Source organism: Haliotis cracherodii, unplaced genomic scaffold (genome assembly GCF_022045235.1).
Source record: "Haliotis cracherodii isolate W230 unplaced genomic scaffold, xgHalCrac1.p SCAF_8, whole genome shotgun sequence".
Taxonomy (NCBI): Eukaryota; Metazoa; Mollusca; class Gastropoda; order Lepetellida; family Haliotidae; genus Haliotis; species Haliotis cracherodii.
This window is the reverse complement of record NW_027266341.1, coordinates 38,982,431-39,001,314: the sequence shown is the minus strand read 5'-3', so window position 1 is coordinate 39,001,314 and position 18,884 is coordinate 38,982,431. Positions and strand designations below refer to the sequence as shown.

Sequence of the window (18,884 nt, the reverse complement as noted above, 5' to 3'; positions counted from 1 at the left end):
CCAACTCACTCACTCACTCATTACAAGAAAGTCACCTTCTCACCCCTCACCCCCACCCCCCACCCCCCATAGAACTACATTTCCATGTTCAATGGCTGAAATATTCCTGATTTGTTTTACGCACACACACATGTAGATTCAGTGATATGATTTCACAAAAAATCGCAACATACATGTATTCAATATCAAATATTTATTAAGCTTTCATATGAACATATTTCGATACAATATATAAACTGGTGTATTTACAGCATTCTTATTAAACAGTGTGTATACGTTTACATGAATTTTCTCATAAATGATAAAGTAACTGATAAGCCATTCACGAGAAAATATTGCACGTTTCAAAAATGTGACTGACAATTTTGAAAACACAGAAACCAGCACTACCTGATGAGCACATGTGACATTGGGTGGGTGTGGTGAGTACAACTACACAACTGTTTTAAGGACCCACCATTTAATATTCTGGATGTGCCCTGCGAGTTTTCCTTGAAAACACAGAGCGGTGGGGTAGCCTAGTGGTTCCCTCATCATGCCGAAGACCTGGGCTCGATTCCCAACATGGGTACAATGTGTGAAGCCCATTTCTGGTGTCCACCGCCGAGATATTGCTGGAATATTGCTAAAAGCGGCGTAAAACCATACTCACCCAGTCCTTAAAAACACAATATGGTATTTTTTTGGACACATATTTCTCAGAACATCAAGTATGCCCAGCTTACAATGTTGTTTAACATTTCATGGAATGTATCATGTGATATTTCACCCTTGTTCACCAAGAAATACCCATGATGTCATTAAAACAAGAATCAATGTTGACAATAACTTGGGCAGTGCTTTAATATATTATTATTATTATTATTATTGAAGTCATGACCTGAATGTTCTATTGTAAACCTGCAACTACCCCATATTTAGTAGAGTGACTATGTCCAAGGTTTCCTTTGTATTTCCTTGATGACATTCCACATCGACAGTCACAGAACCATGGTTACTGAGAACAAAATCGGCTTCACTGGAAGCACTCATAAAACATCCATCTTCAACCATAGCAATGGTTTGGTTCACTCATTGTTACTGTTGATGGAGTCTTTCTATGTGTGACAGGCACAAAGCCCTACCATGTGTAGACCTGTCATTGATGGGATACTTCAAGCCCAAATAACTGGGACCTTTTATCCATTATAAAAATTGGTGGGCATTTCTTATTTATCTAATCCATTGCGTATCCACTAAATCTTCCCATACAGTCACTGTACGTATATACCGTGCCAGAGGTATAAAGGAGAGAATCTCTGTCACAGACCTGTATTGAAATCCCTAAGCACCAGATAGACTAGGGAGGGTTAACCCTTGTAACCTGACTTCATTCTAAGCATCGACCTGCAATATAATCCAAACATTCTAGACAGACCAGTAAGCGTTAAACTGACTGATCTAAATGGGCAAAATATTCCCAGTATTGATCTGTAGTATGATGCTACAACACAGACCAGTAAGGGTTAACCTATGCAGTCTGAACTAGTAAAACATATTTTCGTATCAAGCTGATGTATAATCCCACTGACGTAGTCTGAATGGACAAAACATCTTCAGTATCGAGCTGAAGTATTATCCCACCACAGACCAGCAAGGGTTAACCCATGTAGTCAGAATGTGGCAAACATCCTCAGTATCAAGCTGAAGTAAAACCCCACCACAGACCAGCAAGGGTTAACCCATGTAGTCAGAACCAGGCAAACATCCACAGTACAGATCTGAAGTATAATCCCCCCAGACCAGCAAGGGTTAACCCATGTAGTCAGAACGAGGCCAACATCCACAGTACAGATCTGCAGTATAATCCCACCACTCCAGACAGACTAAAGCGAAGTGACCCATCTAGTGTGAGCGGGCTATACTGGAGAAGAACTCAAGCACATCGTCTATGCTGAAGTCCAGGGTGATCTGCATGTCGGGGTAGCACTTCTTGCTCAGGTCGTCATAGTGCTTGTACTGCTTGATGAACTCGTCCTGCATCTCGCGCCACACAACCTACACACAAACACAGCTGTTAAACATACTTGTGACAACATATTTTGTTGCATAAACAGAGTAAATCATTTTTGAATTATATTATTCATATGCATTCTTGGGGTCCAATATTCAAAGGTTACATAACAATTACTTACAACTTTGTTTCAAAACAGGGAAACAAACTTTTAAACAGTTTTACATTTTAGCATTGAAAAAAGCAATATCACTGAATCTAAGAAAAAAATGAAAAGCGAAATTTTTTTTTTAAAAATAGTTAAATCACTGCATCATTTGTTGAGATTAGTTTCACTGGCTGTGTGTTTTACGCCGCACTCAGCAATATTCCAACTACATGAGGTGGACTGAAAATAATGAAGTCTGGACCAGGCAATCAAGTGACTGATATCATGAGCAACGATGTACGCTGTCACAGTGTGTTGACATGCAATCAACCATGTATTCAAGCCTGACCACCTGATCCATTAAGTCGCCTCTCATGACTTTGATAGGATGCTGGCAACCAATTCTAATTTGGATGGTTGGTTGTTTTACGCCGCACTCAGCAATTCTTTAGCTATACGACGGCGGTCTGTAAATAATCAAGTCGGGACTAGACAATCCAGTGATTTATATCATGAGCATCAATCCACACGATTGGGATCGATGACCTGCTTCAACCAAGTCAGCGAGCCTGCCCTCCCAATCCCGTTAGTCGCCTCTTACAATAAGCATAGTCGCCAGCAAGATGGGTTGCTGAAGACCTAGTCTATCCCTGATCTTCACAGGTCAATTCTAATTTGGAATACCCACAGGTTTCAAAATGTAGTCCCCTCTTTCAACTAGCTATAGGAAGCTGGGGACACATTCTATCCCCAGATCAAACAAATCAGTGTTCTAATGCAGACAAAAATATACTGTATGGATAACAACTTCTTTATTATACTGCAACAGTCCTTTGTCTACTATGTCATCCATCAAAATTCTAAAATATGTCTATCAAACAATAAATCGGTGTTCCTATTAAATCAGATGATTCAAGTGGAAACTTCATTTATAGTCAGTGTTTTCTTGGTGATAGCTGACCAAAATGCAAAGGGCAAATTGAAGTCAATATATTTTTTCAAATGGGTTATTCCCTCTAGGGGAGATAACCTCTACCAAGGGGAGACAACTACCTCGAGCAGGTGCTCCTCGTCACTGAGCTGCTTCTCCACCTTCTTGTTGAGATGTTCCAGGTTCTTCTTCACCTGGACAGAGTAACAAAACATCAAACACAACATCAAACATGTGGTAGATCCAAATATTTGGGGGGCTGGTAATTTTCAGAGTTGCCTGTCCACTAGGCCTGGCAGTTTCGAAGCCAGCGGGAACACTGTAGATCATCAACAGTCAAAGTTTCAACAAAAATACAATTTCTTAACTGCACAGGTTCTACTACACCAAATCAGCATCAGTCGTTCGACATGCAGTTTTCATAGAGACCCTTCAGTGCAGACTGAATCATCTGGCACTGTGATTGGATGATTTTGTGTAACTGTAAGGATTTATGTTTTTAAATGTACATCCATCCAGTAATTAAAGCGGACCATGTTTTGTCTATATTTAGTGCTGTCTTTTATAACATGATAACTTCTGCTGAATATGACCACAGATATTTTCAAACAAGAGACATTTGGTGAGTAACTGGGGGTAGTGTGTTCAGCTTCCTGCACTTGGAAAAGGACACATGTACATCTAATAGCTGTTGAATGCTTATTTATTTAAAAATAAAATAAAATGTTACAACATAAGCCTATGAGAAAACATTTTGTTGTGTGTCTACAGTCTGAATAACAAAGCATTTCTCCCCAACAAGAGGGCTACACTGTCATATCATCAAAACGTTCAAAGACAGATCTACAAATGTTGGTTTGTTTGCTGTTTAATGCCGCACTTAGCAATATTCCAGCCATATGACGTCGGTCTGTAAATAATCGTGTCTACACCAGACAATCCAGTGATTGACATCATGAGCAGTGATCCACGCAATTGGAACACAATGACATGCATCAACCATGTCAGCGAGCCTGACCACCCGATCCTGTTAGTCGCCTCTTACGACATAGTCGACGTTTAAAGCAAGAATGGGTTGCTGAAGACCTATTCTACCCCGGATCTTCACGGGTAGATCTACAAATGATGTTGAGGCTCTACATCAACAGGGTCTATGCTGAAGTATGCAAGTTACGATAGCCATAGTGCAACGATTGTTTAGTGGAATGGTCCTGGTTTAAAGCAGACTTGCAGACCAAGTTTTGCAAGCACTGACCTCCTTCCCAGGATACTCCTTGATGACTTTGCGCAGCTCCTGTTTACTGAAGGCGAGCTGGAAGCCGACCTCCTCAGGCTTCACACCGCTGGCCACACGCTTCTCAACACCCTCGAAGAATATCTGCAGAAACAGTGCAAGTTAGTCTCCATTAGATATTGAAGAATAAATTCCAACAATGCTGTAAACAACTCATGTTGCGTATTAATTACAGCAGAGGTAACATGGATAAGCATGGTATGAAATGTGTTCTTTGCACACAAGAACCTTGTCAGAACCTTGTCAATACCCTGTCAGGCAATCAGCTGTAAGCCTTTGGTTGGAATTTACTTGGCATAAAATTAATGGATGACAACTTCCTGATGAAAAAAAATGTTTAGGCTGCGTCATCTCACTTCATCAGCTGAAATGGTGAAGGGACAAGATTCAAACATGAACTGTCAATGAGAAAGTATCATGTGTTCATGTTCTGCTGAATACACCAAGAAACCCTGGGAACTGTGTTACATTGGGCACTCACGTGTAGTTTCTCCAGGGGGCGCCCCAGCAGCGTGGTGGTGTATGTCCGCAGGTTGTCCCAGTAACGCTGCTTGGCATCCTTCCGCTCATTCTCCAGACAGGACAGCTTCAGCTGGGACAAGATGGCTGTGGGGACAGGAACATCATGTTATAAATCTTAATGTCAACACACCAGTCCTGTGACAGTCAACAGAGACAGACCAGTCCTGTGACAGAGACACACCAACAGAGACATGTCAACAGAGACGCACCAACAGAGACAGACCAGTCCTGTGACAGAGACACACTTTATCTTCCCACAAACATCCATAGTCAGGTTACTCCTTTGCCTTACATCGCACGGCAGCCCCGCTACCCTGGTGTCCCACTGATAGTTGTCCTGATTGATGCCAGTGGGAACCCTGTGTAACTGATCCCTTGACGCGTCCTCGGAGATACGCCCACAGCGTCCTGGCTGATGACGTCGTGATCCAAAACAGACCAAGTCTTCCTAACCTCGCGATGCCAACATGTGTTCTGTGGCTTGTGGTTATATTATGTAGTGTGACGTACGACGTCGAGGCCAGTTCTCTAAGTGTGGAGCAGATTCAAAAGTTGGAGGAGTTGATACGGAACGTTGTACAATGTCGTAACGTCCCGGGGATGGCGGTAGCGCTGGTCCGTCGTAACGAGACCGTCTACACTGGTGGCTTTGGTATCCGCGAGACCAACTCAAGCGATGCTGTCACTGACAAAACGTTGTTCAATCTAGCGTCGCAGTCGAAGGCGTTCACCAGCACTGTGGCAGCTGACGCCGTTGCAAGAGGGAAGATCACGTGGGACGCGCCACTCAGAGAGGTGTGTGCTGTGCTTATTATTTGTGTATATTAGATGCTGATTCAAAATTTTCTAAGACATGTATACATATAAGTGTCCATATATCTGATGGGCTCGGTGTACGTGAGAAGCGATTTGAACGCCTTTTTGACATGTTTGTTGCATTAACGGATCCCTCTTAATAACATAACCATCCCCTTTTTATGGTTATGTAACATTTGATAGTGAGTTAGTGAACGTGTTGTATTTCACGCGAAGAAACAACCTAGAAATATAGTCGGGCGAACCGGGAATCAAACAAACGATCATAGCGTGCCAAAGGGACGCAACTCTGCACAACGAATTGGACATCTCAGACCCCAGGGCAACCAGTGTACATGTAACATTAAAGAAGCGCGTTTTAACTCCCTTATACGAGGATATGGTTATTCGGTGCTATTTGACTCCTCATAAAGCAACTGAGGTGTCCGTTGTATAGTTGCCTTTGGGGTTATCTTTATAACATCTGTTTGACTGGTACGTTGCATTTACGGAACCTTTAAGGAATTTTTGACGGGTATGTGACATTTGCAGATTTCTCTAGGTTTTCCTACACGATATATTTGCCCAGAGATATGGGTTATTATAACGGTGGTGTTAACAATACAGGTTCTGGGCCCTAACTTCCGGCTGCAGGATGAGTTCCGGTCGGAGGAGGCGTCCCTACGTGACCTGCTGTCACACCGCCTCGGGATGCCGTCTTACTGGGGCATCACTACATCAGTCATGAACCTTACAAGACTGCAGATTCTCGAGTACGTAGTAGAAGTAGTAGTAGTAGTAGTAGTAGTAGTAGTAGTAGTAGTAGCAGCAGCAGCAGCAGCAGCAGCAGTAGTAGCAGTAGTAGAAGTAGTAGCTGTGGTGGTGGTGGTGGTGGTTTGTTGTTAAATGCCGCACTCAGCAATATTACAGTAGTGCAGTAGTGGTGGTAGCAGCAGTTATAGTAGAAGTAGCAATACTAGTAGTAGTAGTAGTAGTAGTAGTAGTAGTAGAAGTAATTGTAGAAGTAGCAGTAGTAGTAGTAGTAGCAGCAGCAATAGTAGTAGCAGTAGTAGCAGCAGTAGTAGTAGCAGTAGTAGCAGCAGTAGCAGTAGTAGTAGCAGCAGCAGCAGTAGTAGTAGTAGTAGTAGCAGCAGCAGGAGTAGTAGTAGTAGTAGTAGTAGCAGCAGGAGTAGTAGTAGCAGTAGAAGTATAGAAGTATCAGTAGTAGCAGCAGTAGTAGTAGTAGTAGTAGTAGTAGCAGCAGTAGTAGTAGTAGCAGTAGAAGTATAGAAGTATCAGTAGTAGCAGCAGTAGTAGTAGTAGTAGCAGCAGCAGGAGTAGTAGCAGCAGGAGTAGTAGTAGCAGTAGAAGTATAGAAGTATCAGTAGTAGCAGCAGTAGTAGTAACAGTAGCAGTAGTAGTTAGAGAAGAGTTAGATAATGGCAACAGCATTAGTAAACTATTCTGTTGTTGCTGTAGACGTCTAAAAGACTTTCCGGTCCTGTACGACTTCCGGGACCGCTACCTCTACAGCAACTACCTGTACGTGGCGGCGGCAGCGGTGGTCGAGACGGCATCGTGCGAGACGTGGGAAGACGCCGTCCAAAACAGAATATTCAAACCTCTTGGTAAGACCACAATTACTTACTTGTCCAACAGATTGGCAAACTTGAAAGTTAAGGAAATGAAAAAGAGAACTTTTGAAAAGACATAATTTCAATGCAACTTTTTTAAATAACTTTTGTGAACACAACCTGGTCACACAACCCCTGGAGGAGTGAATGGAGCGGGGCTATGTGACGATCGAGACTGGATTCATTGGTTGACACTCAATGGCAACTGCAGGAATGACGGCGAGCCGTCTCAGCACGCGGTTGACGGACGGCGACTGGGACAACATAGCCTACTCCGCCGACATCGTCCAACACAACAAGGTGGAGCAGTTCGACGAGCCGGCGCTGCTACCGTGAGTGACGACCGTTCCCATGTATACACGATATCAGACCACAATATATTTAGAATTAAAACATGGAACATATCCAGTACCCACGACTGTACATGCTAATACACTGCCATTCATGGGGACCAAAACGATTGCTCAACACAAAAGACCGGGTTGAAAGACGGAGAAATAGGTGAAGTGCATCGTTGGTGCCCCCTCCCTGATATTGCTGGATACAACCATACTCACTCACTCACACCCACTCACAAACTCACCTCTATCCAACCAGTCAATGCGCCGCGATTCGCTGTGCAGAGGTGCGTCCCTTGGGCACGCCAGAAACCTATTATTGTGGGTTCGAATCCCGGTTCGCCTCGATTATGTTTCTAGGTTTGTCAGCACCATACCGTGCTCGTGGGTTTCACGTCTGTGGGAAACGTCTGTGACCTACATCACTTCGGATTTTCCTCCCACATTAAGCTGACACGCCGCGACATAACTGTATGTAAAGCGGCGTTAAACCCAATTCACTCACTCACTCTCGATCCGACAAGAAAAATACCCACATAATGTTGGGGTTATGTGTGTCAATTAGGTAGTTCTGTCAATTAGGGGACACGGGTGGCCCAGTCGTCTAAGGCGCCGCGATTCGCTGTGCAGAGTTGCGTCCCTTGGGCACGCCAGAAACCTATGATTGTGGGTTCGAATCCCGGTTCGCCCCGATTATGTTTCTAGGTTTGTCCGCACCATACCCGTGCTCGTGGGTTTCACCGAAGTGGTAAACGTCTGAGACCTGCACCACTTCGGGCTTTCCCCCCACATTAAGCTGACACGCCGCGATATAACTGGAATGCTGTTAAAAGCGGCGTTAAACCCAACTCACTCACTCACTCACTGTCAATTAGGTAGCAATGATCACTTTTAATGCAGATTTCAAACATGAAGTGTCGTAAAATCCTCCAATACATACAGACATTGGTCCACTGGCACCACGTGATCTTAGCGCAACGATGCTAGTACTTAACTTCCATGCTAAAAATATAGACTTACGGTAATCGTAGCGCTAAGATCGATTTCTTCAAGCGGGCCCTGATGTTTTATAGTAAGATGACGTGTTTCCAGGATCGTCCAGGAGCTGGCTCCAGCTGCCGGCGTCTACAGTAACGCCCAGGATATGGCGAAGTGGCTGCGCTTCCATCTCAACTCGGGGAAGGTAGGTATTGATGTATTAAACGATGCTTTACAGGCCACCCGTTATACAGTGGAACCCCGTGTATTCGGACCACAGCGCATGACTGAAATCGAATTGCCGGATTAAAGACTGAAAGAATCTAGGTCACTGAGCAATGTCACTATGCACACATGTCAGTGATCCCCGCAGCAGTCGTCCGGAAGGTAGAGGTTCTGGATTGACGGGTGTCCGGATTAACGAGGTCCGAACTAACGGTGTGTCAGTGGAGCTGTGATATTGTGGACTCACTCACTCACCCACTCACCAAGCCAACCACCAGCCAGTGCACTGACCCAACCCACCCCATCCTCCATCCCTTTTATTTCAGAGCGAGCAAGGGCACCAGGTGGTTGATGCGGATGCTATGCGGGACACCTACCACCCGAACACCGCCGAATACAGCCCTGACCTGACCCGGGACACCTTCCCCGTGGACGACCTGATCTACTCCTACGCCATGGGCTGGAGGAACGGCGTGTACAGAGGTCACGTGACAAACATATCAACGAAACATATCAAGAGCATTAATATTTGGAATTCGTGCTTCCCTTCCCCTCTGTTACAAACACAGCGCAGTGGATAGTGCGTTCGCTAATCCTAACCTCGGTGCAATTAGAATACGTGTTTCCTCTCAGGTTGCATAATCTCTAACCAGAGAATACAATTGGTTGAAAGAAGAATACGACTTATCCAAAAGATATTTTTATTTCTACAAACGCAATATAAGAAATTCGACCTATGCAATGTATTTATACTGGACCCGTGAAAATGGCGATTATGATTGTCTAAGAGGCGAATAACGGGATCGCGTGGTCAGGCTCGCTGACTTGGTTGATGCATATCATTGTATCCCAAATGCGTAGATCGATGCTCATGATGTTGATCACTGGAGTGTCTCGTCTAGACTCGATTATTTTCAGACCGCCGTCATATGGCTGTATTATTGATGAGTGCGGCGTTAAAAAAAACAACAAACAAACAAACAATGTATTCATACCCAGTCATGTTACATTATTTGTCCCCATATTGTATAACTGTCAGTTGAGAAGGTTACCTTGTCTTACACTGCAGGCTACAGGAAGAACCTCCATATGGCCGCCTACAACGGATACCAGGGAACGCTGACGTTCCTGCCTGACGTCGGCGTCGGTGTGTGGGCGCACCTCTCCGGCGCTGCCAACAACAGGGGCTACGACGCCAGAAACACCGTCACGATGTACAGTCTGGACCTGTTGCTGGGTAAACTGATTCTTAAAAATCTAGTGGATCACAACAGACACCTTAAAATAGATCCTGGTGTCTGATCACAATTATTTGAATACTGCGATAACCTCTCGTGTTATTGTCTGGTTTGAATGTTCCAAAAGAGAATATCAAATTGTCAGTGTCTGATATGGAAGCCAAACTTGAAATTGTAAAAGTGCTCTAACTCGGAGAGGGTTGATGGCGTCAACTTGACCCGATGGTAAGGGACGTTTCTCATGTCGACCTCGGATCTGTCCACGTCAGACAAGTTTATTTACTACGGAAGCCTTCTAGTGTCATTTGTTTTTTTTGGTTTTTTCATGAAATTTCAAGATACTAAGTTGAAATTTCAAGATACATGCAAAGTTGAAATTTAACATTTTAACTAGTATCTTGAAATTTCAAATTAGTATCTTGGACTAATGCCGAATATATAGTGCTAGCCCACTGAGATACCATGCCACAGTTTAACATGAATACCCCACTCAGACACAGTATACTGACTCCGAGCCGACCAGTCCTTGTTTTAGCCCCTTAATGCCGAGCGCCAGGCAAAGTAACAACAACTACCATTTTTATCCTCCTTTTGTATGACGCGGCCGGGGATCGAACCCCGTACCTTCCGCTCTCCGGGAGGACGCTCTACCACTAGACCACGGAGGCGGTCAGCTGGATCAGACACAACTAGTATAGTATAATCGTATCCTTTTTAGCCATTGTGGACTATAGCAAGCTGGAAATAACACACTGCAACAATACTCGTTTTAGACCAACACTACGCTTAAAGTAGCATTTATATTTGGTTCAGAATGGAGTACGCATTATACTTCGCGGAATTTGGCCGCAGCACGTGCTTCATGCAGCTGCTCATTTAGTGAACGTTGTTTTTTTAAGCCATCCATCCCTCAAGCACTTGTCAACAAGAATATGTATTATCGTATGTCATCCCCAATCACTCCTCGAGAAAATATGTATAACTGTAACAATATGTATAATCGCATGTCATCCTAAATTACTTCTCGACAAAATATGTATAATTGTATGTCATTTCCAATCACTTGTCGACAAAATATGTATAACTGTAACAATATGTATTTCCGCGTGTCATCCCCAACCATCACACCAAAGAGCAGGGTTCGATTCCCGGCATTGGTACAATGTGTGAAGCCGTGATATTGCTGGAATATTGCTAAAAGCGGCGTAAAATTATACTCACTCAATCACACATTGTACATTTGAACACAATATTACGTTACAGTGTCTATATCACTTACTGAAGCATATTACCATCTTGATCTTCATTGTATACGTAATATATTTTATATACATGATTATACTCTCGTCCCGTGATGAAGGCAACGAGATCTGGTTGAACTCCAGCACGGCTTGTTCCTTCCCTGCGCCGTGGTATCAGGATGATGCCGCACCACCGGCCCCTGCCGTCCCGGAATATGCACGTCCTAGCGTCTACATCAACACCACCGAGTACATCGGAAAATACTACCACCCAGCGTTCGGAACGCTGGAGATCTTCGACGACGACAACGATGACCATTTGCTTGGCTACAGGTGAGCGTCACCGTCCATTCTCACCGTTGTTAATACCCAGCTCCGATAAACTGTTAAAGCTGTGTAGTATTGTCGTTCGAAGAATAACCATATTTCACATCCTTACTTTCAGATACGGGGAACTCATGGTCGGATACTTGAAAGCCAAGGGAGGTAACCGCGAGGACTTTACCCAGTTTATGACAGGCCCGCTTGGTATTATTCACGTCTACGATGACCCTGACGGTTTTAACGTCAATTTTAACCGAGGTGATTCCGGCGCTATTGAGAGCGTACAGTTCCATTATTTCGAGTTTTCCAAACCACCGGTGTTCACAATTGTGGAAGTGAAGCCAGGAAACAACACCGTGGCGTCCGCCTGTGCTGCACCGCCATCGCCTCCACCATCAACTGCAGGGCCCACTTCCGGGTTGTCTCACTTCCGGTCGAGTAAGGGGATAGTTTCGTTTTTCTATGTTAATTTTTTACTCTGTTTAAAATTAGTTGTTTGATATAAACAATAATTCTAAATTTATCATGATTACAGATTATTCTGCGCTTAATTATGACTCTTTATAACACATAAACAGCTTCTGGCGCATATGTTGAAACATGAAGAAATTTTCTGCATGTTCCTTCTATGACCATTAAGTCTACTTACATGTACACAATACACAAGACGACTCCTGCCTATATTCTCAGCTAATAACATTTTCTTTGCCTCTTATTTGTTTATGTATATTTTCTCTTTGAATATTCTTTCTTTCAAGCATTTGATTTGATTGCTTTTATTAATCAAATTTGATCATTATTGTTATTAAATCATTTTTCATCAATGTTTTCTCAAACAAAGTTTTCATATTATCATATTCATAACGTCATTTATTGTATTCAATTTAATTAAGTGTATTTCACATACAATCATATTTGCCTTTCTTTCTTACATTCATATATTGATATTCATTTCAGTCCCGTGTAATCGGTAATCCTTTCATTTATGCATAAATATAATAAAAGATTATATTTCATTGTCTTTGCAATAAACAATTCTTTATCTACATTGCGGTTGTTTTGAACTAAAAGTTGTCTTTTTCCAGGAGCACTTTTTGTTTATCAGTAGGTTACAACTTTGTAACATATTTATTTACATCACAAGCATCAACCTACACAATTGGGATACGATATGCATCAACCAAGTTCTCAGACCTGAACACTAACTGACTAAGGTTATATTCCTACTTGACCTGTACCTATCAACGCACAGTTTGTCAAATTAGTTTTTCAAGGTCAAATCAGCTTAAACAAACTGTGGTGATTGTAATGTGACCTCTGATGCTCTTTCTTTTACCCATTCTGTTGGACTATCAAAGTTGACAAGAGTTTACATTGAACGTGTGCCTACATTAACATTCACACCTTCAAGACAAGACCCCTAAAAGCGGCGTAAAACCATACTCACTCACTCACTCACTCATACAAGGAAGCCTTGGTCCAGTCGTCTAAGGCACCGCAATTCGCTGTGCAGAGTTGCATCCCTTGGGCACGCCAGAAACCTGATTGTGGTTTCGAATCCCGGTTCGCCCGTTACGACGTAAATTGTGATAAAAAGGTAAATTGTAATACTTGCAGCAAATTGTAATAATTTTGACGTAAATTGTAATAACAACGTAAATTGTAATAAAATTTGACGTAAATTGTAATACGCAAATTGTAATAAAAATTGACGTAAATTGTAATAATCTCTACTTGCGGTAAAATGTAATAAATTCTTACGTAAATTGTAATAATCTTACTACCGTAGTGTCCAAGACGCCAATTGACTAGAAATGATCTTTGTCAGTTCAGCTTGCGTTTCACATGTACAATTCGAGATATACTGTGTATGATGACAAACGTACAAAACTGTTAAGTTAGGGATGGTTGGTATATGCTTTATCGTACAATCGTCATTTAAGGGTGGTGTGAACATCGATAAATTCAAATGACTGAAAGATCCATCCTCGGGTTCAAAGTGATGGGTTACACAGCCGTATATTCGACAAATAACTTAATTGTGACATATTGTTCAATACTCTTATAAGGCTATTCAAGATGTTTTTGGCATGACTTGCTTCAACAGTACGTTGACCAGTTCGACACGACTGAACGAGTGATGACGAAGGGTACAAACACAGGCTTGTCAACCAGTGTGTCGATTTGCAGTGGAAACGCTAAACGAGTTAATAAGGAGTACATGATCATTTTCTTGAAACAAAGGAGGGAATTTAATCATATTTACACAATTCAATTTATTTTGACGAAGAATTCAAATACAACAAATGAGTTGACAGATCCCGTGCATATACAAATAACATCCGGTATCTTCGGATAACTCTTGTACAGTTTCAAAGAGTATACGAACTATCATAAATTTCTTGCAATCAATTGCTGAAATATATCTGCTTGTATCCAAATAGAAAGGAATTGAAAATTTATAATGAAAATATGTTTGTCACTAAAGTAAATTTTCTCTTTGACCTTGAAACGTACTTGGAGATCATTAAACTCGACAATCGTTGGTGGATTGCGCCAAGAAACCTTGTACGAAATATATACGTACAATAATCCCCTGAAAACATAACCTCCTCTGAAAGATTAAGAGGATTGAAGTAATTTGGGCTAACATCAAGCACTGTAATAACATACTCTCTTAAAATTCCAATGAAATGACTACCAAAAAGTCAAATATTTTGCTCCGATTTTTTTTACCTAGTTCTAATTGCCTACCCTTATCACTTTTTTCTGAAATTGAGTTAAAACTTCTTAATTTGAGACTGCAATATATGTCTTCAGAGGGTATTTCATACACTATGTAACATCTGTTTTACCACATTTCAAATTTGGTTTCAAGCTGAATCGCTCTTTTCAACCACTGCTAACACACTTTAAATACAAGGAAAGCATCCCAAACATATATTTTTATATATAAATACATTGTGTTGATAATCACGTACTTAACCTACAGAAATAACACTCCAGTGAGTTTATATATATATATACAACAATGTTCGCTATATCAAGTTTCAAAAAGTTCTCACACCCCAAGTCATATTTAATGACGATTGTACGATAAATGTTTGACACACACAGTTATCATATTTGTGAACAGTAATCCTTATACAACTTTCGATATGTAAAGGGACCTTGAATAGTAAACTTAGTTATATACATCTTTACTTAATCCGTTACTTGTTGGGGAGAATACACAATATCTAATAGTATATATGCAATGTAGCTAAAGAATATCCACGCCCCTCTTTTGATATTAATAAAAACATTATATATAATGTTATGTATTAAGTATTCTTCTTTCCCATGCATTTTTTCTTTTGACATTGCATAGGAGATCTGTCACTCATTTGTTGTATTTGAATTCTTCGTCAAAATATAATGTATAAATACGATTGAATTGTCTTGTTTGTTTCAAGGAAACGGTCATTTGCTCCTTATCAAATTAAGTAAACCTCCAATGCAAATCGACATAATTTCAGGGTCCGGTTGCACATAGCTCTCTTCGGTAACTCGTAACTCAATGTTATTGCAATGGACTCCTAGCTAAGCTACTATTGGATGATAAATCAATTAACCTATTTGTCGAATAGACGTACCTAATGTAATCCATCATTTTTAACCCGAGGATGGATTCAATTAGGTTAAATATGAACAATTATGATGAAAATCGTCAATAGGATATATTACAATTAAGTACAAAACACACAGAGTATTTCTCAAATAAATAAGAAAACTAAGTTCATTCTAGTAATTAATCCTCTTCTGGACAACCATAGAAATGAAATTCCAATGCGTTTATATATACATATAATTATACAACATTGTACAATAACGACCTCAATCCTCCCCCACACCCATACTTTAATGATGATTGTACGATAAACCCTGTACCAACCCTGACAAGGATAGGTTCTAGTCATTTAACGCCTTTGACACTAAAATTATAAGGTTATTACAATTTATGTAAAAAGATATTACATTTTACCGCAAGTTGAGATTATTACAATTTACGTCAATTTTTATTACAATTTGCGTATTACAATTAACGTCAATTTTTTATTACAATTTACGTTAATACAATTTACGTCAAAATTATTACAATTTGCTGCAAGTATTACAATTTACCTTTTTATTACAAGTAACGTCGTAACAGCCCCAATAATGTTTCTAGGTCTGTCATACCCGTGCTTGTGGGTTTCACCAAAGTGGGATACGTCTGAGACTTGCATCACTTCTGGCTTTCCTCCCACATTAAGCTGACACACCACGATAAAACTGAAATACTGTTAAAAGCAGTGTTAAACCCAACTCACTCACTCACTCATTACAAGAAAGTCACCTTCTCACCCCCCCCAACCCCCCCCCATAGAACTACATTATTTCCATGTTCAATGGCTGAAATATTCCTGATTTGTTTTACGCACACACACATGTAGATTCAGTGATATGATTTCACAAAAAATCGCAACATACATGTATTCAATATTAAATATTTATTAAGCTTTCATATGAACATATTTTGATACAATATATAAACTGGTGTATTTACAGCATTCTTATTAAACAGTGTGTATACGTTTACATGAATTTTCTCATAAATGATAAAGTAACTGATAAGCCATTCACGAGAAAATATTGCACGTTTTAAAAATGTGACTGACAATTTTGAAAACACAGAAACCAGCACTACCTGATGAGCACATGTGACATTGGGTGGGTGTGGTGAGTACAACTACACAACTGTTTTAAGGACCCACCATTTAATATTCTGGATGTGCCCTGCGAGTTTTCCTTGAAAACACAGAGCGGTGGGGTAGCCTAGTGGTTCCCTCATCATGCCGAAGACCCGGGCTCGATTCCCAACATGGGTACAATGTGTGAAGCCCATTTCTGGTGTCCACCGCCGAGATATTGCTGGAATATTGCTAAAAGCGGCGTAAAACCATACTCACCCAGTCCTTAAAAACACAATATGGTATTTTTTTGGACATATATTTCTCAGAACATCAAGTATGCCCAGCTTACAATGTTGTTTAACATTTCATGGAATGTATCATGTGATATTTCACCCTTGTTCACCAAGAAATACCCATGATGTCATTAAAACAAGAATCAATGTTGACAATAACTTGGGCAGTGCTTTAATATATTATTATTATTATTATTGAAGTCATGACCTGAATGTTCTATTGTAAACCTGCAACTACCCCATATTTAGTAGAGTGACTATGTCCAAGGTTTCCTTTGTATTTCCTTGATGACATTCCACATCGACAGTCACAGAACCATGGTTACTGAGAACAAAATCGGCTTCACTGGAAGCACTCATAAAACATCCATCTTCAACCATAGCAATGGTTTGGTTCACTCATTGTTACTGTTGATGGAGTCTTTCTATGTGTGACAGGCACAAAGCCCTACCATGTGTAGACCTGTCATTGATGGGATACTTCAAGCCCAAATAACTGGGACCTTTTATCCATTATAAAAATTGGTGGGCATTTCTTATTTATCTAATCCATTGCGTATCCACTAAATCTTCCCATACAGTCACTGTACGTATATACCGTGCCAGAGGTATAAAGGAGAGAATCTCTGTCACAGACCTGTATTGAAATCCCTAAGCACCAGATAGACTAGGGAGGGTTAACCCTTGTAACCTGACTTCATTCTAAGCATCGACCTGCAATATAATCCAAACATTCTAGACAGACCAGTAAGCGTTAAACTGACTGATCTAAATGGGCAAAATATTCCCAGTATTGATCTGCAGTATGATGCTACAACACAGACCAGTAAGGGTTAACCTATGCAGTCTGAACTAGTAAAACATATTTTCGTATCAAGCTGATGTATAATCCCACTGACGTAGTCTGAATGGACAAAACATCTTCAGTATCGAGCTGAAGTATTATCCCACCACAGACCAGCAAGGGTTAACCCATGTAGTCAGAACCAGGCAAACATCCACAGTACAGATCTGAAGTATAATCCCCCCAGACCAGCAAGGGTTAACCCATGTAGTCAGAACGAGGCCAACATCCACAGTACAGATCTGCAGTATAATCCCACCACTCCAGACAGACTAAAGCGAAGTGACCCATCTAGTGTGAGCGGGCTATACTGGAGAAGAACTCAAGCACATCGTCTATGCTGAAGTCCAGGGTGATCTGCATGTCGGGGTAGCACTTCTTGCTCAGGTCGTCATAGTGCTTGTACTGCTTGATGAACTCGTCCTGCATCTCGCGCCACACAACCTACACACAAACACAGCTGTTAAACATACTTGTGACAACATATTTTGTTGCATAAACAGAGTAAATCATTTTTGAATTATATTATTCATATGCATTCTTGGGGTCCAATATTCAAAGGTTACATAACAATTACTTACAACTTTGTTTCAAAACAGGGAAACAAACTTTTAAACAGTTTTACATTTTAGCATTGAAAAAAGCAATATCACTGAATCTAAGAAAAAAATGAAATGTGAATTTTTTTTTTTAAAAATAGTTAAATCACTGCATCATTTGTTGAGATTAGTTTCACTGGCTGTGTGTTTTACGCCGCACTCAGCAATATTCCAACTACATGAGGTGGACTGAAAATAATGAAGTCTGGACCAGGCAATCAAGTGACTGATATCATGAGCAACGATGTACGCTGTCACAGTGTGTTGACATGCAATCAACCATGTATTCAAGCCTGACCACCTGATCCATTAAGTCGCCTCTCATGACTTTGATAGGATGCTGGCAACCAATTCTAATTTGGATGGTTGGTTGTTTTACGCCGCACTCAGCAATTCTTTAGCTATACGACGGCGGTCTGTAAATAATCAAGTCGGGACTAGACAATCCAGTGATTTATATCATGAGCATCAATCCACACGATTGGGATCGATGACCTGCTTCAACCAAGTCAGCGAGCCTGCCCTCCCAATCCCGTTAGTCGCCTCTTACAATAAGCATAGTCGCCAGCAAGATGGGTTGCTGAAGACCTAGTCTATCCCTGATCTTCACAGGTCAATTCTAATTTGGAATACCCACAGGTTTCAAAATGTAGTCCCCTCTTTCAACTAGCTATAGGAAGCTGGGGACACATTCTATCCCCAGATCAAACAAATCAGTGTTCTAATGCAGACAAAAATATACTGTATGGATAACAACTTCTTTATTATACTG

The 18,884-nt window shown here is 41.1% G+C and overlaps 3 protein-coding genes across 4 annotated transcripts in view; 1 reads left to right on the top strand and 2 right to left on the bottom strand.

Annotated features, from left to right (window-relative positions):
* Positions 1-221: 221 nt before the first annotated feature.
* LOC139450985 (exocyst complex component 1-like) lies at positions 222-5,156 on the bottom strand. The gene is made up of 5 exons (XM_071232805.1): positions 5,147-5,156; positions 4,848-4,972; positions 4,328-4,450; positions 3,195-3,266; positions 222-2,037 (listed from the first exon to the last, which is right to left on the bottom strand). The coding sequence occupies exons 1-5, from the start codon at positions 5,154-5,156 to the stop codon at positions 1,885-1,887; spliced, it is 483 nt and encodes a 160-aa protein (XP_071088906.1). The 3' UTR covers positions 222-1,884.
* A 191-nt stretch (positions 5,157-5,347) lies between these two features.
* Positions 5,348-12,363, top strand: LOC139450747 (uncharacterized). The gene is made up of 9 exons (XM_071232569.1): positions 5,348-5,683; positions 6,311-6,456; positions 7,163-7,311; positions 7,529-7,649; positions 8,748-8,838; positions 9,185-9,341; positions 9,928-10,095; positions 11,457-11,670; positions 11,783-12,363. Exons 1-9 carry the CDS (start codon positions 5,348-5,350, stop codon positions 12,159-12,161), a joined length of 1,761 nt encoding a protein of 586 aa, XP_071088670.1. The 3' UTR covers positions 12,162-12,363.
* Positions 12,364-16,208: 3,845 nt separating this feature from the next.
* Positions 16,209-18,884, bottom strand: part of LOC139449819 (exocyst complex component 1-like) — a 36,275-nt gene continuing 33,599 nt past the window's right edge. For both annotated transcript variants that reach the window (XM_071231360.1, XM_071231361.1), the window contains one exon: positions 16,209-17,957. In XM_071231360.1, coding sequence (XP_071087461.1) covers positions 17,805-17,957 — 153 coding nt within the window. In that variant the 3' untranslated portion in view covers positions 16,209-17,804. The remainder of the gene's footprint in view (positions 17,958-18,884) is intronic.